Consider the following 19303-nt stretch of genomic DNA (forward strand, 5'->3'; position numbering starts at 1 on the left):
ATGATATCATTAAAAAGAAAGAAAAGAAAAGAATTATGCTTAATAAGTCTCACCTTCACTATATTAAATGTCTAGAAAAGAAAAGAATTATGCTTAATAAGTCTCACCTTCACTATATTAAATGTCTCTGCAACAAAACAACATTTATATTGCGAAGTCGGACTTTTGCAAGAGTTGATGACCTGTTATAAATTATTATTGTAATTGATTGATCAAATCGAGTACCTAATTCATAAGCAACAACTCACCGAGCATTTAATTATTTTTCCTTAAAAAAAATAAAAATAAAATAAGCATTAGCTTTAGAATATTTGTTTTGTTATTTATCTCACAATATATATCTCTTGTATTTATCTCTTACCCTAATAATTTTTTTCTTAATTTATATTGTAATAGAAGTCTTGTAAAGAGAATCTATATAAGTTTTTGTACTTGAGTAATTCAATAAAAATTAATATTGAATCAAATTTTTTCATAGTATCAAGAGCAGGTTACGTAAATTCTTTATTAAAAATATATTTTTTTCTTCATTCGAAACTCCCGCTACATCAACCACTGTAACATCATCACAAATTATTTATTATTTCTCTAAAAATTATGGCTTTAAAGTTGGAATAACCTTTATCAAAATCAATTATGATACTTGATCTCAAATTATGGAGATGCATATCGCTGGGGTGAGAAATTAGATTACATTATGGGAGATTCTCCTCAACCTGAATCAACTGATCATTCTTATTTCAAGTGATATGCTAAAAACTAGAAAGTTAAAAGCTGATTACTCACATCAATGACACCAGAAATCATAAAAAAGTATCTTCGTATTCATACAGCTCGTGAAATCTAGAATGCTCTTGCAAAAGCATTTTATGATAGATTGGACAAAACTCAAATTTTTGCTCTTAATCAATGAGCATTCCTAAATCGGTTGTCTCACATATCTCTTATGACTTACTATGACGAGTTGATTGAAATTTCAAGGAACTTGATTATCGGAATAAAGTAAGAATGAAAGATCCTGATGATGTCATTATGTATAAAGCAGCTGTGGAAAAGTTGAGAATTCACATTTTCTTAAACAGATTGATTAAGTGAGAGGAGAAATCCTTCGAATGGATCCGAGTTTGGACCTTGAACAAACATATGCATATATTCGTCAAGAAACAAATCGAAAAAAAATCTTGACTAGTGACCAGACTTTCTCAGAGCCAACTGCATTGCTCCCCCAAAAAAATAACTCGTATGCTCGACAAAATATAACTCGGAGCTTTGATGTTTGTAATAAACAAACCAATTCAACAAAACAATATACACATTGTGGTGCAACATGACATACTCAAAGCAGATGTTATGACCTGATCAGATATCCAGAATGGTGAAATCCTTCTAAGCCTCAAAACGAAAGTATACTTTGAACTTGCTTAAGAAGGTTGGTAAGCTAGCATGTAAACCAGTTGAACTCCTGCTAGTGAACATACTAAACTCAACAAATTTTTTGATTAAATTCCTATGAATAAAGAAAAATAGCAGAGGCTTGTAGGTCGGTTAATGTATCTTGCACATACTAGACCGGATTTAGCATACTCTCTAAGTATAGTAAGTCAATACATGCACTCTTTAAGTGAAAATCATATTAAAATTGTTCTTCATATCTTGAAATCCTCCCCAGAAAAATGCATCATGTTTACCAAAGGGACAACTTTGTCTGTTGAAGGTTATACTAATACAGATTAGGCTTGTTCTACTAATGATAGGCGATCAACAACAAATTACTTAATATTTATTGGAGAAAATCTTGTTACATGGAAAAGTAAGAAGTAAAAAGTGTTGTATCTTAGTCAAGTGCAAAAGCCGAGTATATAGAGATGGCTAAATATGTTTGTGAGTTGATTTGGATTAAGAATTTACTATATGGTTTTCGAATTTCACATATTAATCTTATAAAATTATATTGTGATAATATAACTACAGGTGATATATCTCATAATCTAGGACAAAATATGTGGAGATAGACAAACAATTTATTAATGAACAATTAAAAGTCAAGATAATTGAAGTCTTTCATGTCCGATCTGAATATCAGCTTGCCGATATCCTTATCAAAACAGTATCAAATAAAATTTTTTACCCGATATCCTTACCAAAACAGTATCAAAGAAAGTTTTTTACCGAGAATTAAACAAGTTGGGCATACTAAATCTCTATATGCACCAACTTGAGGGGATTGTAATTTAAAAATATATATATATATTTTTTGAATTTTTATAATAAAAGTCTTATAAAGGAGAGCGGTAGATAAAAGAAAAAAAAATTATTTAGAAGAAACAAAAGAAAATATGGGATTATATAAGATGAGGCATTCCATAATAATTTTAATTATGAGAAGAATTCATCATTTGCTGCTTCAAACTTTTTGCTCTCTCTTCTTCTGTGTGTTTCGGTTTCTCTTCCATTGGATGATGCCAGCAATATTTCGCCGCCTGCTCATATCCTCTCTCAACACCTCCAAACTTGTCTATTCTCCCCAGTTCACCAACCCATCACCACTCATCTCCTCCACTTTCTCCACTCAATCCTCTCCAACTGAAAACACTGACCTCCCAATTCCACCAGTCAGAACACGAACTAGAACCCCACTCGAAACCCAATTCGAGACCTGGACTCAAACTCTCAAACCTGGGTTTACTCCAACCGATGTCCAAACTGCCCTCCGTTCACAATCGGACCCAGATCTGGCTTACGACATCTTCCGCTGGACAGCTCAGCAGCGTAATTACAAGCACAGCCATCTCACTTACTTCGCCATGATTAAAATCCTCATCGACGGTAAACGCTACCGCCACGCCGAAACCCTAGTTGAAGAGGTGATCGCTGGCGCTTGTGAAATGAATGTTCAGCTCTACAATTCAATGATTCGTTTTTGCTGCGGCCGGAAATTACTGTTTAATCGCGCTTTTGATGTTTATAAGAAAATGTTACAGTCTGATGATTGTAAACCTACACTCGAGACTTACACATTGTTGTTGAATTCTTTGCTTAGGAGATTTAATAAGTTAAATGTTTGTTATGTTTATTTACATGCGGTTAAGTCTTTGACTAAGCAAATGAAAGCTTCTGGTGTTATACCTGATACTTTTGCTTTGAATATGATTATTAAGGCTTTTGCTAAATGTCGTGAAGTTGATGAGGCTATTAGGGTTTTTCGCGAAATGGGTTTGTATGGATGCGAACCGAATGGGTATTCATATGGTTATATTGTGAAAGGGTTGTGTGAGAAGGGAAGAGTTGGTCAGGGTTTAGGGTTTTACAAGGAAATGAAGCGTAAAGAGTTGATTCCTAGTGGTGGTACTTATATGATTTTAATTTGTAGTCTTGCAATGGATTTGAGGCTTGGTGAGGCAATTGATGTTGTTTTTGATATGTTGGCGAATTCGATGTCGCCAGATTTTTTAACTTATAGGACTGTTTTAGAAGGTTTGTGTAGAGAAGGGAAAACTGATGAAGCTTTTGAGTTGCTCGAGGAGTTTAGAAAGAGGGATATGTCGATGAGTCAAAAGACATACAAGATTTTGTTGAATGCATTGCAGTTTGTTAATCGAGATTAGAGTTTTGTACTCAGTTTGATGAGTAAATTCAATTGTTTGTCAATTTGGATTTTGTCAGATTGAAATACATTAAGAGCAAGCAGAGTGCAGTAGATACAGTTTGAATCAGATGCCAAATGCATATTATTGGAATACCAGCTGGACTGATCTATACTGATGCTAGAAGCAAATGGGATATGGTGTTTTGAGCATACCAGATTTAAAGGCTGGCAGTGCTACAACCTATTGCTACATGAAGATAGTGCTGCACCCTGTGCCGGGAGAAGGCTGGCTGGTTGTTCAGCCTGTTATATGTTGGTCATTCCACCTCACCTGAAGATGCATATGTGAGCTTAATCGTGCCTTCAAATGGTATCTCAGGAAGATTTGGGTGTTGAAGTTCAAGAATGTTCAAGTGAGCTTAGACAGTACTCTGGGTAAGACAGGATTTGTTTCCGCTAGAGTAACGGAAATTTATCTGCATTTTTGGGTCAACTCAGGTTTTTTTGGTCTTTAATTACTCGAGTATATTCATTTGAATATGGTTGTTCCTCATCTTCCATGATATACATGTTAAGAAAGCGTAGAAACTGAGAAAATGTTTCCCAATTAGTCAGTGAAGAGATATTAATGATACAGTAACTTATGCGTTTGCAGAGATGGTTAAGAGGATATATAATTATTTTTTTTCTTTTCCCATTTATAACGAATTATTGTTTGTATCAAACCATCTGTTATATTTTTAGTGATAATGATTCTCGGATTTGTTGATGTAGGAAACTCTCGCATCATAAATCCAACTGCAAGGGATACTACTACTAAAATAACAAGTTCTTTTCTCTTGAGCAATTTTTATCTATGTTTAAGTTTAACAAAAAGAAAAGAAAACAGAAGCAGCTTTTTGGTCAATGTATATTTCCTCTTTTCTTCTACTTTTAGTTTTAATTTTTAAATGCTTGATGGTGGTGGAAAAATGAAAAATGAGCTCAAGTGTATTCAAAGAAATATATAAAGAGGGAGTCTGACATAGTTTTTGAAGGTATAAAGCCATCACACCCGTAAATAATCAATCAAACTGTGCCAAAATCTATCCTCAAGTGTATTAGAGTATTTGCTGTACTCTATCAAAACAGCACCAACAATCTATCACCGAGCACTGTATATATATATATATGAAAACATAATTAAACTTTTACATTGAGTACTCTAGCTACCAAATCTGGCTTCATAATTTATTTGAACTAATCAAAACTCCATGATATGAAACATAATATTTTTTTGTCAACTTTCAGCAACTCATAAATTAGGTCTATTCATTTAAACGTTGTAGATCGTGGGCTCCCTATCAATGAAATATTAGTGATCCAATTAGTAGATGGGCTTTCCCATGTTAATGTTAGGCTAAGTCCTAACTTTAACATCGAAATTAATGGATTTGCAAATCAGATTCGTTTATAAGGTTTTATACTCCAATTTCATCTGTGTCAAAACACACGGAGTTTCTGCAAAGATGAAGATCAGCTCTGCATCAATTTTCCTTTTCCTGGTGCTGTTTGGTTTGGGTAAATACCTAATTACTTTATATTACTTGCTTCACATTTGGCTGATCTAACGTCGTCATGGCTTCTTATTTGCTTGTTTTTGTTTCTTTGTTTTAATTTCTCAGTCTCAGCAAAGAAATCAGGCGATGTAACTGAGTTACAGATCGGCGTTAAGGTAATTAGCTAATTTTTAATTTACCCATATGCTGCTACTGTTGTAGTTTTGCGTTGCTGATGCTGTGATTTAGTTGTAATGGGTCCTTTATTTTTGTTATCATTGTTATTAATAGGAATTTATGGTGAATGATTAGTTTACTTCTTTTCATTTTGGGTTTATAACATTAATGAGTTTAGCTAGCCTTTAGCGTATCTTGTTTTGGTTTAATATGGTTTTGTGGTGGGTGCTTATTAAGTTTCCGGTTAGAGTTTAGTTTTCTGCTTCATTTCTGAGAGCCCGCCCGTATTTGCACCATTTGATGGTGGTTACTGATTGTTTTTTAACTATATTTTGTCTCTCTTTATACCATTGCAGCATAGGCCTGAATCTTGTGAACTCCAGGCTCACAAGGGAGATAGAATCAAAGTACACTACCGGGTAAGTGGGATTTCAACTTTAGTTTGGTCATTAATTTATGCCTTATTTGCGTCCTTTCTAGAGGTGGTGAAGCCTGTATATAATCTACGTTGCACATTTATTTGGTAACCATGAATTTAATTTTTACCACTCATCTTAGCATGTCTTTGTTCGTTAAACTTCAGGACTTCTTAATTAGTGCTCCATTCTTTGATTTGGACATGTTGTGGACTGTAGATTGTTCGTTGAACTTCTTAGAGTAGCATAATGGCACTTTAAAGAGCCATTGCAATTTTAGAAATTATAAACCTTGTTAAGGCCCTGGATGTCCAATATTCTTCCTTTTTTGTTTATCTGGTAAATTTTTTGTTATTTACTCTTGCCTGCAATTTTGTTCTTTTTTCATTTTATTCTTCTTCTTTTTTCCTTTTTTCCATTTCCAACTCTTTCTAGATTCTTATAGTGAATAAGTTACGTAGTTCTCGACTTACATCATAAATTGTTTTGTACTTACAGGGAAAGCTCACAGATGGAACTGTTTTTGATTCCAGCTTTGAAAGGGGTGATCCAATTGAATTTGAGCTTGGTAGTGGTCAAGTTATCAAAGGTTTGTACGCGCTAAAATCTACTCACCGCTTTCTTGAAACTCTTGATTACTTCATCCCTCCGCGATGATTCACTTATAAGAACACTGATAATAATACACTACCAACTATATTCCTTCAAGAAAGTGTCTACATAAATTATTGATACATAAAAGTTCATTCTTGCAGGATGGGACCAAGGACTATTAGGCATGTGTGTAGGTGAGAAGAGAAAGCTGAAAATCCCTGCAAAACTTGGTTATGGGCCCCAGGGTTCCCCACCTAAGATTCCAGGTAATTTATCTTCTCATAATGTTGAGTTATACTAACTTGTTACCGATGTATTCTTAACTGTGATGGGTAGACGAGTCGTGGTAAGTGAAGCAGTTTAGTGGTTGACATTGTCGAAGATGTAATTCTTTTTACTCGATTAGAATATCCCATCACATAAAGCGATCAAACTTGCTGCTTTGTTAAAACACTGAACTGTAGATCGTCTGTTTTTGACTCGTTATATCATGGGTCATTATTTATTGTAGATGTAGATGGATGAGGTTTGCTTAATTTTAAACCATCATTGTTTCCAGTAGTTATCTTGTGTTTTGCTATACTATTCTATTGGTATATTAGATGTAGAAACTAAAGTAATGTGATGTTCTTTGACAATTTCAGGTGGAGCAACACTGATATTTGACACAGAGCTCGTAGCAGTAAATGGGAAACCATCAAGTGGAGGAGATATAAGTGATAGTGAGCTATAGTCACTAGTTAGAGCAGTGGCTCTTGTCATCTTTTTTCTTGTTATAGTTTTTTTATGGTGTCATTTGCTGGTCGGCCAAAACTTTGTTCCGGACACAACAAACCAAGAAAACATTTTGATGTTTGATTTTAGATATCAGATGCTCTTCTTTGCTTCATAAGCTAGGCTTTTGTTGGTTAATCAAAATCTTGAAGTAGTTCAGAAATGCATTTAGCTATTTGTGTTCAGTTGCCATGTTGGAAAAGAACAGAAGTGGGTAGGTGGTGGAACAACCTGAATGACCTTGATTACTTGAATAATGAAAAGAATAGTTTGCTGCTTTATGGTTAATCAACTTTATGATTTCTTTTTTTCCTTTTTCCAATTAGGTTAGTTAGTTTGCTGCTTGGTGTTGTGAAGTTATTGTTGTTAAAAGGAGACACTTATATAAATGTCGGATGGTGGTTTTGGCGGATACGAGAACAAGCAGTTGTAATCTGGACAGGAGAGTTTAAAGATACTAATTTATCCATGTAATCGATATCAGAATTATAATTCTAACTAACAAATAATTTTATTATCTTTCTGGGATTTAGCTTCCCTTGGTTCAGTTCGTTTTTTTTTTTTTTTTTTTTATTTAATAAATTATTTTTTTAAAACAATTATAGAACTAATTTCTTTCTTTTTCTTAGTATGAATGGATTACCGGGTGTCATTTTATTTTTTTTATATACACGCAATTGGACATTTGTAATTCATTATTTTTCAAAATAGTTTTTGGCAATCAGATTAATTGCAATTTAAGAATTAAAAACATAGTATCCTTCATCAAACATAATTATTCCTTCATTTAGCATAATGAAAATAAGATATTGACAACTCATTAGAATATTCCATGCTGAAAATAAAATTATGAATATTTAACGCCCCAGGTAACTTGGAAGACAAAATATAAATCAAATAACTAAAATCAAATATCCATAACTCATAGTATTCTATACTTATAAATAAATATCCAGAAGGAATATAAATATTTAACTTGAAATATAAAATATAAATCAAATAACTAAATACAATACGATAAATCGCGTTAGATTACTCCTCTTTAGTTTCTTCCGTTGAGATCGTGTTTCTAAATCTCAGCAGTGAGATTAACATACGAATCTCAAAGTAACACCTAATAACGTACACTTTTTTGTTTAAAAAAAAATAAAAGAGAAAGAAAATTAGAAAAAGAAAAAAAAAACTCTCTGGAAGCATCCTGACCCTTGACTCAATCCCCTTTAAACCCTTACCCTGGAGGAACTCTCTAGAACCCCCATAATCTTTCTCTCGACTCGCACTATAAAGACTCGTCTTTTTTACTCCCACCTCATACCGGAACTTTCAATTTCTGTCTCTCGATTCGTAAACAATCTCGCGTTTCTCTCTCTAAAATCATGGAAGAGGATTTTGATATTCCAGCCGGGGATGAAATGATGATGAACGATGACGTGGATCTCGGTGATCAAAGCCCCATTTTGAAGGTAGGTGAAGAGAAAGAGATCGGGAAGCAAGGGTTGAAGAAAAAGCTTGTTAAAGAAGGTGAAGGATGGGATACTCCTGATAACGGCGACGAAGTTGAAGGTAAAACGACAAAACTTCATTTGGCATTACTTGTTCTTATTATTATATTATTATTATTATTATTAATTGTGTGTTTGTATGTGTTTCATTTCAGTTCATTATACGGGGACGTTGCTGGATGGGACTCAATTTGATTCTAGTCGTGATAGAGGGACGCCTTTCAAGTTCACTCTTGGGCAAGGTAGGTAAATTATACTTATATAATTCAGTGAGATGTTGAAATTATAGAAGAATATATCCTATTTAAATTAAGCTGATATGGTACTTGGTATATTCATTTTGTGGAAAACTGAGCTGATTTTGTAATTAGTCATTGGTGTTTGTGTCCTTCTTTGAATGGCATTTCACTAGCTTACCTATTTTTGAAGCTACGCTTAGCATCGTTGCCAAGTCAAGTCTCCTTAAACTGTGGAGTAGCTTAAGATTCAAAGTTGAACGCTGAGCCATTTGGTGCGGGGCTTGTAATAGATTCGGTTTAAAATGGAGTTTGTGGCTCATATGGTTATTTTACCTATTTACGAGCACTGTGTTCATCTTTTTTTTTTTCTTATCTGTAATTAATTGCTCTATTTCGGCCATTTGGCATGAAAACGTGCATAAATACGTCTCTATCTTGGATGGCTTAATAACTACAACTGCATGTCTACTTAGAGGAGACTTAGATTTCCCAAATAAAATGATGTCCCTTTTAATCATCATTTCCACTTTCTATTTCCTGGTTTCAGTTGGATAATCTTTTTTTGACCTGATCTTGTCCTCAAGGTGGATCATGATTTCAGTTGTTGTTGTTGTTGTTGTTATGTAGGCCAAGTGATTAAAGGATGGGACCAAGGTATCAAGACAATGAAGAAAGGTGAAAATGCTATTTTCACCATTCCTCCTGAGTTGGCTTATGGTGCTTCAGGCTCACCACCAACTATTCCTCCTAATGCTACCCTTCAGTTCGATGTTGAATTGCTGTCTTGGACTAGTGTCAAGGATATCTGCAAGGACGGTGGCATATTTAAAAAAATTCTTGTTGAAGGAGAAAAATGGGAGAATCCAAAGGACCTCGATGAAGTATTAGGTATTTTTAGCTCTTCAATTTTGCAGTTTCTGTGGTACCTCTGATCAAGACTGTATAAGGTAGTTTATTGACTATGTTCCTTGTCTATTTCTAATGCAGTTAACTTTGAAGCTCAGCTTGAGGATGGCACAGTTGTTGCCAAGTCTGATGGAGTGGAGTTCGCTGTCAAGGAGGGTCAGTTTCATATGTTCCTGTTTGATGATGGCTTCAGGACTTTTGAGTCTTTGAGGTTTCTAAAATGAACTTTTTCTATATGCAGGCCATTTCTGTCCTGCACTGGCAAAGGCTGTCAAGACAATGAAAAAGAAAGAGAAGGTTCTTCTTACAGTGAAGCCACAATGTAACCTGTCTGGTTTTGTAGTTAAGTCTTGTTTAAAGCAACATTGTGCATTGCTTTCCTCTCATTTATTGCGTCGTTGGTTTGTTTAGATGGATTTGGGGAGAAGGGTAAGCCAGCATCCAATGGTGAAGGTGCTGTTCCACCCAATGCCACACTTCAGATAACTCTGGAGCTGGTTTCATGGAAGACTGTATCAGAGGTGACTGATGACAAGAAGGTTATGAAGAAAATACTGAAGGAGGGCGAGGGATATGAGCGTCCAAATGATGGGTCTCTTGTCAAATGTTAGTGTCAAATCATGGCATTTGAAATGGAATTGAGATGTGCATTTTCTTTTAATAACAGAGTTAAGAGTATCTGATGGGATCTGCACTTTTGCTTCTTGCAGTAAAGTTGATTGGGAAGTTGCAAGATGGTACAGTATTCTTGAAGAAGGGCCATGATAATGAGGAAGAGCTGTTTGAATTCACAACAGATGAGGGTAGAAACACGTGGCTTCTTTTTTCGGTTTCCCCTTTCTACTGAATGTTGATATGTTTGTAAAGCTGTGTTTTCCCCTGTTTCTTTTCTTTTTGTTTGACAGAGCAAGTTATTGAGGGGCTTGATAGAGCTGTGCTAGCAATGAAGAAGGGTGAGGTGGCACTAGTGACAATTGCACCAGAGTATGCATTTGGTGCATCTGAGTCAAAGCAGGAGTTAGCTGTTATTCCTCCTAACTCGACCGTATATTATGAGGTTGAGCTGGTATCCTTTGTCAAAGAGAAGGAATCATGGGACATGAACACCCAGGAAAAGATTGAAGCTGCAGGTAAGAAGAAGGAAGAAGGCAATATTCTGTTCAAGGCAGGCAAATATGCTCGGGCTTCCAAGCGATATGAGAAGGTATTTACCTTGCATCTTGACTGTCTCGTCACTTGTAGCATCAGTTGTAGTTTCTTACATGTTGCTTTTGCTTTTCTGACAGGCTGTCAAACACATAGAGTATGATTCTTCTTTTAGTGAGGAGGAGAAAAAACAGGCCAAGGCATTAAAGGTTGCTTGTAACCTAAATAATGCTGCTTGCAAGCTAAGATTGAAGGAGTACAAAGAGGCAGAAAAGTTGTGCACTAAAGTAAGGAAATGAAATAATTTCTTTCTACTATTTCAGTTGCTCTATATGCACACTCACATTGGTTATATTGTTAACAGGTGTTGGACTTGGAGAGTAGAAATGTAAAGGCTCTATACAGGAGAGCCCAGGCATATATTCAATTGGCAGATTTAGATCTGGCCGAGTTTGATATTAAAAAGGCCCTTGAGATTGAGCCTGATAACAGGTATGCCTTTGTTTTACTAACACCTTAATACTACTCCATGATGATTGATGCGCTTGTTATGTGACCGTGACTGTGACTGCCACTGGATTCTAAGGGTTATTTTATTTGAGCAGGGATGTCAAGCTAGAGTATAGAACTTTGAAAGACAAAATGAGGGAGCTTAACAAGAAAGAAGCCAAATTCTATGGTAACATGTTTGCCAAAATGAATAAGCTGGGTCCTCTAGACTCCAACGTAAGTATCCTTGCCTGTTTTAGCTGGAATTATTGGTGGGTGGTTTATGCGTCTTGCACAGTTATATTGATATGCTGATGTTGCGCTGCATCTACAGAATTCTAAATCAAATGAAGCAGGGCAAATGAGCATAGACAGCAAGGCATGAGCAAGGAGGAAATGGATAACCATCTGGAAAATGAAGGAGCAAAATCCTTATTTTTTCTGTTTTATAGTTTGTGGTCTTGCTTTTTGTATCTTGAAGAACTTCCTTATTTGGTATTGTGATGGCAAGTAGAAGGCTGTAATGGGTTCTTCTAACAAAGGATTGGTTCAAATGGTAGCACCATATGAAAACGGGACCCAAATTTATCTGTGTCTTTAACTTATTATCGTTATTACGTTTTAATCCTTGGGAAAGCTGATATCATGACAGTTTTATTTGTTCTCTTTTATAGTCGTGTGCATGTGGCTGCTGAGTTGCTCGTCTGATGTATAGCTATGCGCAGAGATCTTTATTTGTTCCCTTTCATAATCAAGGGAATGATGCATGTGATTGGGGGATTTATGAGCTATGCTTTATTAAGGGAAATGTTGTAATTCCTGGTGGATGGATACCATACCATGAATTGAAGGGTTAGTCAACTTCTTATACTTAGCGCAGAACGCAGAATAATTGTTTTTGGCTAATCGTTCTGCAGTCATCGACCTCCTGTGAATAGATGCCGATGATGCGCCATTGGCATGCGCATTTTTAATCTTTGGCCTTTGGGATGAATTCTGCTGTTAGAATTTGCATAAAGTGAGATTTGACTGAACTTGTTCCAAGATCCTTTATCGACAGCGGGTGAATGCATGGACATCTGTTTTGTAATTAATGTTATGCAAGTATATTCTAAAATAAATAATTTAAGGAAAATAAAAATCAAATCTTCCAGGACGAGGAACAACAATAATTAATGCAAATAAAAGAAAATGGTGCAACTCATAGTACTTCTTTCGACAGTATTATTTATTTAAAAATTTAATCAGTCATTTTTCTCATTTCCTTTTATTGCAAAAATGCGTTCTCAATTTTAGCATATTATGAAAGAAAACAGATTCCGAACTTTTCTCAGAAAAAAATGAAAATGAAAGGATTAAGATTTTTTCATCCTTAATTTAAATATGATAATGTTATTTTTTTTTATAATTTTAACCACTATTCAAAATTAATAGTTCAATTATTTTTGTGTAATATTCTAATTTTTAATAAAATTTCAAATTTTACGCCTTAGACCTAATTTATAGTCTTTGGTCAGAGGTTGGCAATTTAACCTAACTGATCATCATTCGATTACTTGTGTTATTGTCTTGAGGCAAAGGCGTTGATTATGTGCTTAGTTGTCCTTTTAAGATAGCTTTTGCTTCTGATTAAGCAGGTGCACAGGGGATTTTAGTTTTTTCTTTCAGAAAATATTTAGTTCCATCTTATTTAAGCCAAATAACATTTTTTCGGAAACATAATCTTTAAAAATTAACTTTTGAGAAAATGAGCTATCCTATTTATAATGTTTTTTATACACGTATCTAAAGTTAATTTATAGATTATCAACTGCATATTATATACTCGAATTCAAGTCCTTAAGTGAGTTATAAGATTTTTTCAAATAGTCTGTTTATTGTTTGGTTTAGTTATACTACAGAAAAATACTTGAAATTATTTTATTGTATTTCAAGGTATTGAAAGAAAACCAATTTTTGGCTCATGAATCTTTCCTTTTCTATGGCTAATAAAAGTATGATTTGCGCCTTTTAATAAATAATGGCATTGGATCCCAATATTATAAAAAAAATGATTATGTAGCATTATTTTTAATATGAGGTGACCAATATTTTACTTCAAATATATAATTGAATCCACATACATAAAAATTAGAAAAACTTTTTACAATGACAATTTTACATTCAATAAATTATCAGATTTATAATCAACGGCCATTATTTCATTCTTAAAAACAAATGATAAAATAAATAAATAAAATTAAAAAACCTTTTTTTTGCGGTATCATTCTTTATCTTTTCCTTTTCTTTTTTAAAGTTCCTTTTATGGATATTTCAATATGTTGATGGAATATGGCTTATAGATAAAGCAATAGAACTAAAAAGAAAAAGGAAAAATTTGATAGTGATTTTTGCCATAAATGATTTTTTGAATTATTATATTTTAAATATTTATTTTATGTTGTCACATTTTAATATTTTAAAATTAAGTTTGTTTTCTAGAAAATATTGCCCTGATCATAAAATAATAGATAATGGAAGTGTCCCTTAACGCTACTTTCATATGATATTAACATAGTTACAGTGAAATATCATTTACTAATAAAATAAAACATGAATTTTTAGTTATCAAGAAAGTTATATATTAAAAATCATAAAAAAGGTAGACACATCATACTTCTTTTATATCTTTTTATAAATAAATGAACATAATTGAAAAATCTTTAATCACTATCAGTGTATGTCTCTATATTTTTTTATAATTAATTTGATTATTCATAAATTGCTGTAAATATGCAAATTTATATCTATGTATATATTAGTTTTTAGAAGTTTAAAATTTTATTAACATGTATATTTAATTTTTGATATATAAATTTTTTATTTTAACATGTGTATTTATTTTGATACATAAGATTCAAGTTTATCTATAATTTTATAATTTTTTATTAGTTTATTGATTAATAAGTTATATTTCTAATTAAATACTCATTTTAATTTTAAGAAAATATATTAATAATAGATTAGTTTTCTAATTAGATAATAATTATTTTTCTAATTAGATAACAATTATACTAAAAAATAATATGTTAATTATGTTTTAGTATTATATTAATTAATAAATTTATTTTCTAATTAAATAGAAATTTTAATTATAGAAATAATATTTTAAATATTATATTCACTAATAAATTAATTTTTAATTTAAAAAATAATAATACTAATATATTGACAGTATTAATTTATATAATACTAAAATTAATAAATAAATATCTAAAAATAATTTTTATAATTATTTTACTGGTAAAATTTTAAAAAATTAAGGACATTTAAAAATAATTAATAATTATTTTTTAAAGTATTATAAATTAATATTAAATATTAAAATTTATTAAATTATATTTATAAATTTGATTTTATAATCGAAATAATAATGACTGTGTAATTTTTTTTATATATAATTTTTTTGTAAATAGTTAAACTTCAAAATAATAATAACGATTAGTTAAACTTAATTTTTCTTTAAATAAAAAATTTTATTTTATTAACTTATTGCGTTAGATGCATCAAACACTCTGAAATACATAAATATTTTTCAAGCAAATAAAGCTTAATTGTTAAAAAAAGAATTTACGAGTCTCTTAAGCCTAAATATAAAATGGTTAGATTTTCTTTTTGAGCTCATTTGAATAAATATTTTGCACAAAAAGAAAAATTCATCTCTTAATGGAAAATAATCCACCAATTATTTCGGTTATAACAACAATTATATTTTTCATTGTAAAAATAAGAAAAAATAAATTACACTTTTACTTTTCTGTTTTACTATTTACATTTGATTGGGACTAAACTAAAATAGTTTATAATTGTAAATTTATGATACTAAACCTTCACCATTTTGGATACCCCATATATGGAAAATAGATGGGAGGTTCTCTTTTTATTAATCCAAAATTAATTTTAATAATGAATCAAAAACCGATTTAAGAGAAGTTATAAAAACCAAATAATAAAAATAGACATAAGAATTCGCAAAATACCATTCTTTAAAAAATAAAAAAGAAATAGAAATTGAAAAGGGCATAATAGTAACTTCCTGAGATTTTATTTATTAAAAAGTTTAGAATAAGAATAGAAGTATAAATGCTCGATTCAGCTAGGGTTTATTAGGGAGAGGAGGCGAGGGATATACTGAGAACGGAGGAGTAGCCACCGCCGCTAAGCCAAAAATGGGTAAAAGACCAAAAGCACTTCTTTCAAAAAACAAGAATCGATCTCTTTCTAGTCTTAATGTATCTCTCATGGCGATTGTTTATGTTGCTCTTCAGGTATTTCAAGGGACTCCATGCACAAAAGGCGTGCCACTGGTGGCAAAAAGAAAGCCTGGAGAAAGAAGAGAAAGTATGTTTCTCTCTTGTTTAAGCTGATTAACATTCTCTGAGCCGCTCCTGTCTTAATAATTTTTAAAATTTTCCCTGCTATTGTTTGCGAAGGGAATATCGAGTGTTAATTACTATAGAAAGAACCAGCTCTTATCTTCTATGATTTTTAAGGGCTTCAATTCTTTATGAATTGTGTGTTTCTCGCGAAATTTTTTTGTTTTTTATTTTTCTTATGCCTATCTTACTAATTAGCAATTCGATACTGATTGAATTCTATTTATCATTATCAAGATAAGTACTTTCTTGTAATGTGTGTGCTGTAATATATAGTTCAATGTATTACAAGTTGATTGTAAACACAAGCTTGTTCTTGCTAATACAAGATATGAATAAATGTGTAGCATAAATTCATCGATGAAAAAAATTTGTTTTATTTGTTAGGTTGCTTGCCAGATTTGGTTTTTTATGTGATTAGATTGTTGTGGATTTTAGATGGAAGTGACTAAAGACTTTTATATTTTGTTTGTGGATGATTTATTATTAAGGTATGAGCTTGGTCGTCAGACTGCAAATACCAAGCTTTCAAGCAATAAGACTGTGAGGAGGATTCGTGTTAGAGGAGGAAATGTGAAGTGGAGAGCTTTGAGATTGGACACGGGAAATTATTCTTGGGGTAGTGAGGCTGTCACTCGCAAGACTCGCATTCTTGATGTGGTTTACAATGCCTCTAATAATGAGCTTGTTAGGACACAAACTCTGGTTAAGAGTGCTATTGTTCAGGTTGATGCAGCTCCATTTAAGCAATGGTATCTTCAGCACTATGGTGTTGATATTGGCAGGAAGAAGAAGACTGTAGCAAAGAAGGAAACTGAGGTGATTTTGAGCTTTTATAAAGAACTTCAGTAATTAACTTTCAAGTTCTTTAACATGATCATGGAATGCAATTGGTTGGCTTGTGTGCATACAAAGATGCTATTGGTATTTTTTAAAAATATTGGTTATTGGTTAGATATATAGAAATTGTGTTGCTGCTTATGATCTGATTGGAACTAGAAGCATTTGTACTTGTAGGAAAAATTAATAGCTATTTTTTAAGTTGTTTAGCTTGCATCTTCAGTATTACTTGAAAAGTCAATATTTTGTTTATTGGTGGTGATGGCAGGAAGGGGAAGGGGAAGGTGCTGCTGCAGAGGAATCTAAGAAGAGCAACCATGTGATTAGGAAGCTTGAGAAGCGCCAAAAGGATCGTAAGCTTGATGCCCACATTGAAGAGCAGTTTTGGGGTGGTAGATTACTGGCCTGCATCTCATCCCGTCCTGGTCAATGTGGCAGAGCTGACGGGTGATTATTTGAATAGATAGAACTTTTATTTTGTCTTGTTTCTTTTTATGTTCCTTCCTCGACTCATGGTTGTTTATTGTCAGGTACATATTGGAGGGTAAGGAACTTGAGTTCTATATGAAGAAGCTCCAAAGGAAGAAGGGCAAGGGTGCTGGAGCTGCATAAATATAAGACTTGTCAAGTTTTTGGTGTCTACTGTTTTGTTTAATTTACTTTTGGTTCCTTGAGTTTTAGAATCTGTTGAGATACATTATTGGTTGCTATTAAAGAAACGATCCTCATTCCGCACGAGGGCCATCTCTTAATTTTTTTTTCTTTTGCAGTTTTTAATATGTATGGCGCGGCAAGGTTTTTTCTTTCAATGTGCTTTCTCAAGAAATTGACTTGTTTGGTTATTTGAGGTTAATAGTTAATCTAGTCTTATTTGATGATTTAAATACTGAAGAAATAGAGTATTTTCAATATATTCTTTATATGCCACAAACTGTATTATAAATAGTTATTCTATTTGTTTTTATTTTAATAAATGTATTATAATTTCTCATGTATTTAATTAATTAAATTTTTAGTAGTTATTTTTTATTGAAAATTAATTATTAAAACTTATAGAAAAAACGATTAATTTATATAATAACTTTCTGTATTATTTCAGTAGAAGAAGCTCTGCTGATTGACTTGATATTAAATTGATTTACGCGAGGTATTCTCAACTGTATATGATTGGATGAAATTTATAAACGTATTAATTTATGAAAAAAAAAAGTTAAAAGAAATTTTAATATTATAAAATGTGATGATTTATTAATATAAAATTTATTTAAAAAATTTACTTATTTTTTTAAAATTTAGTTTAAATATAATTAATTTTGTATAAATTTGATTATATAAAGTAGCAAATAGCTTTTACTCTATTTTATCAGAATAAATTTTAGATTCGTAAATAAATTTTATGGAAATAAATTTTATGGATTTTAATATTGTTGTATAAATGAATTTGTTGACGTCTGAAATCTCCTTGGAAACCTCTCTATTGATTTTGAAGTCACTGAGGATTCATACCCTTGTCGCTCCAAGATTTTAAAATTTTCTGCTAAGCAGTAATAGATTGCTAACATGAGGTCTTGAGAGAAATGGATTATGAAATGGTAATAAGGGATTTCCTGCGGATGGCACCACTACAGCATTGCTAGTAGACATAATGCGCACCAAATGATGATCTTATTGTACAAAAACAGCATTGCTATATCCTTTTAAAGGTATTCAAAGGTGAAGAGCGATATTCGTATAACATGCTTCTCATGCACTGAGCTCCTCATGCCTAGATGACTGTATGTGACTCCTTTGTTAGACTATGAAAAGTCTGTCAAATGGAATATTATGGAGGCATGCCCTCAAGATCCATTAATCAATAATGTTGTTCAAAAGTGTAGATTTTAACTTAGATACGACAGATTAATAGAGAATTTATGTATAAACTCAGGTTGCACATTTTTTCTTTTTGTTTCTTTATTTTAAGAGAGTTTTCAATGGACAGGACCATACAAATTCTTCTTCGTTGCAAATATTTATAGAGCTATATCTAGTTTTGAAGAGGATTCTATCACTACAGCACCAATATCAAGATCAAGTAGGGAGACAATTAAAGCGAGGGCTTGAGTGCTCTTAAAAAAATATTCTTAAAAAACTATCTCTTTTAAGATATAAATTCAAATTCTTAAATCGCTTGGTAAAAACCCTCCAATCACAAAACCTTATAAATAAAGAATAAGTACAAAACTTTATAAATAAAGAATCAGTGAAAGTATATTTAAAAAATCATAATAAATTGAAGTGTGAATCTTATTTTTGATGAGGCCTATCTAATCAAGCTTCTCTTTAATCAGATACCACATATGAATTACTTTTCTCATTTCTATGATAGGGCTAAAACCCTTTATCTTCACTTGTAGCTTGCAAAATAGATTTTCAAGTAAGCGGTGGCTTGATTCCATTTATAGCTATCATAACCTGATTAGAATTCTCTGATAATACCAAATAATTTTGAGCTATAGCTTAATTGTCCAAATCAAACGGGCAATGTAGAAATGCTATATGATGAATAGTGGTTTTTTGAAGGCAATAAAAGAACTAACTATATCCTTACAGTAATACAATTTACAAGGACATTATTTTGTTTTTTCCACTTTTTCCCCTTTTTTTTGCAGGCACAGAACAAAACGCTGGCAAATATGGTT

At 32.2% G+C, this 19303-nt stretch overlaps 4 protein-coding genes across 4 annotated transcripts; all 4 read left to right on the forward strand.

Moving 5' to 3' along the window:
• Nucleotides 1-2202: 2202 nt before the first annotated feature.
• LOC8262042 (pentatricopeptide repeat-containing protein At3g25210, mitochondrial) lies at nucleotides 2203-4493 on the forward strand. Its single transcript, XM_002534313.4, has 2 exons — nucleotides 2203-4021; nucleotides 4361-4493. The coding sequence occupies exon 1, from the start codon at nucleotides 2337-2339 to the stop codon at nucleotides 3603-3605; it is 1269 nt and encodes a 422-aa protein (XP_002534359.2). The 5' UTR covers nucleotides 2203-2336; the 3' UTR covers nucleotides 3606-4021; nucleotides 4361-4493.
• A 424-nt stretch (nucleotides 4494-4917) lies between these two features.
• Nucleotides 4918-7200, forward strand: LOC8262043 (peptidyl-prolyl cis-trans isomerase FKBP15-1). Its single transcript, XM_002534314.4, has 6 exons — nucleotides 4918-5146; nucleotides 5251-5300; nucleotides 5658-5720; nucleotides 6216-6306; nucleotides 6473-6577; nucleotides 6956-7200. The coding sequence occupies exons 1-6, from the start codon at nucleotides 5014-5016 to the stop codon at nucleotides 7042-7044; spliced, it is 531 nt and encodes a 176-aa protein (XP_002534360.3). The 5' UTR covers nucleotides 4918-5013; the 3' UTR covers nucleotides 7045-7200.
• A 1076-nt stretch (nucleotides 7201-8276) lies between these two features.
• Nucleotides 8277-12038, forward strand: LOC8272763 (peptidyl-prolyl cis-trans isomerase FKBP62). The gene is made up of 12 exons (XM_002535035.4): nucleotides 8277-8648; nucleotides 8743-8829; nucleotides 9454-9714; nucleotides 9814-9888; nucleotides 9974-10054; nucleotides 10144-10338; nucleotides 10443-10535; nucleotides 10638-10936; nucleotides 11019-11165; nucleotides 11243-11370; nucleotides 11484-11604; nucleotides 11702-12038. Exons 1-12 carry the CDS (start codon nucleotides 8462-8464, stop codon nucleotides 11750-11752), a joined length of 1725 nt encoding a protein of 574 aa, XP_002535081.1. The 5' UTR covers nucleotides 8277-8461; the 3' UTR covers nucleotides 11753-12038.
• A 3413-nt stretch (nucleotides 12039-15451) lies between these two features.
• LOC8262029 (40S ribosomal protein S8) lies at nucleotides 15452-17360 on the forward strand. The gene is made up of 5 exons (XM_002534298.4): nucleotides 15452-15579; nucleotides 15675-15747; nucleotides 16274-16601; nucleotides 16891-17069; nucleotides 17153-17360. The coding sequence occupies exons 1-5, from the start codon at nucleotides 15576-15578 to the stop codon at nucleotides 17232-17234; spliced, it is 666 nt and encodes a 221-aa protein (XP_002534344.2). The 5' UTR covers nucleotides 15452-15575; the 3' UTR covers nucleotides 17235-17360.
• The last annotated feature ends 1943 nt before the right edge of the window (nucleotides 17361-19303 follow it).

Source organism: Ricinus communis, chromosome 7 (genome assembly GCF_019578655.1).
Source record: "Ricinus communis isolate WT05 ecotype wild-type chromosome 7, ASM1957865v1, whole genome shotgun sequence".
Classification (NCBI taxonomy): domain Eukaryota; kingdom Viridiplantae; phylum Streptophyta; class Magnoliopsida; order Malpighiales; family Euphorbiaceae; genus Ricinus; species Ricinus communis.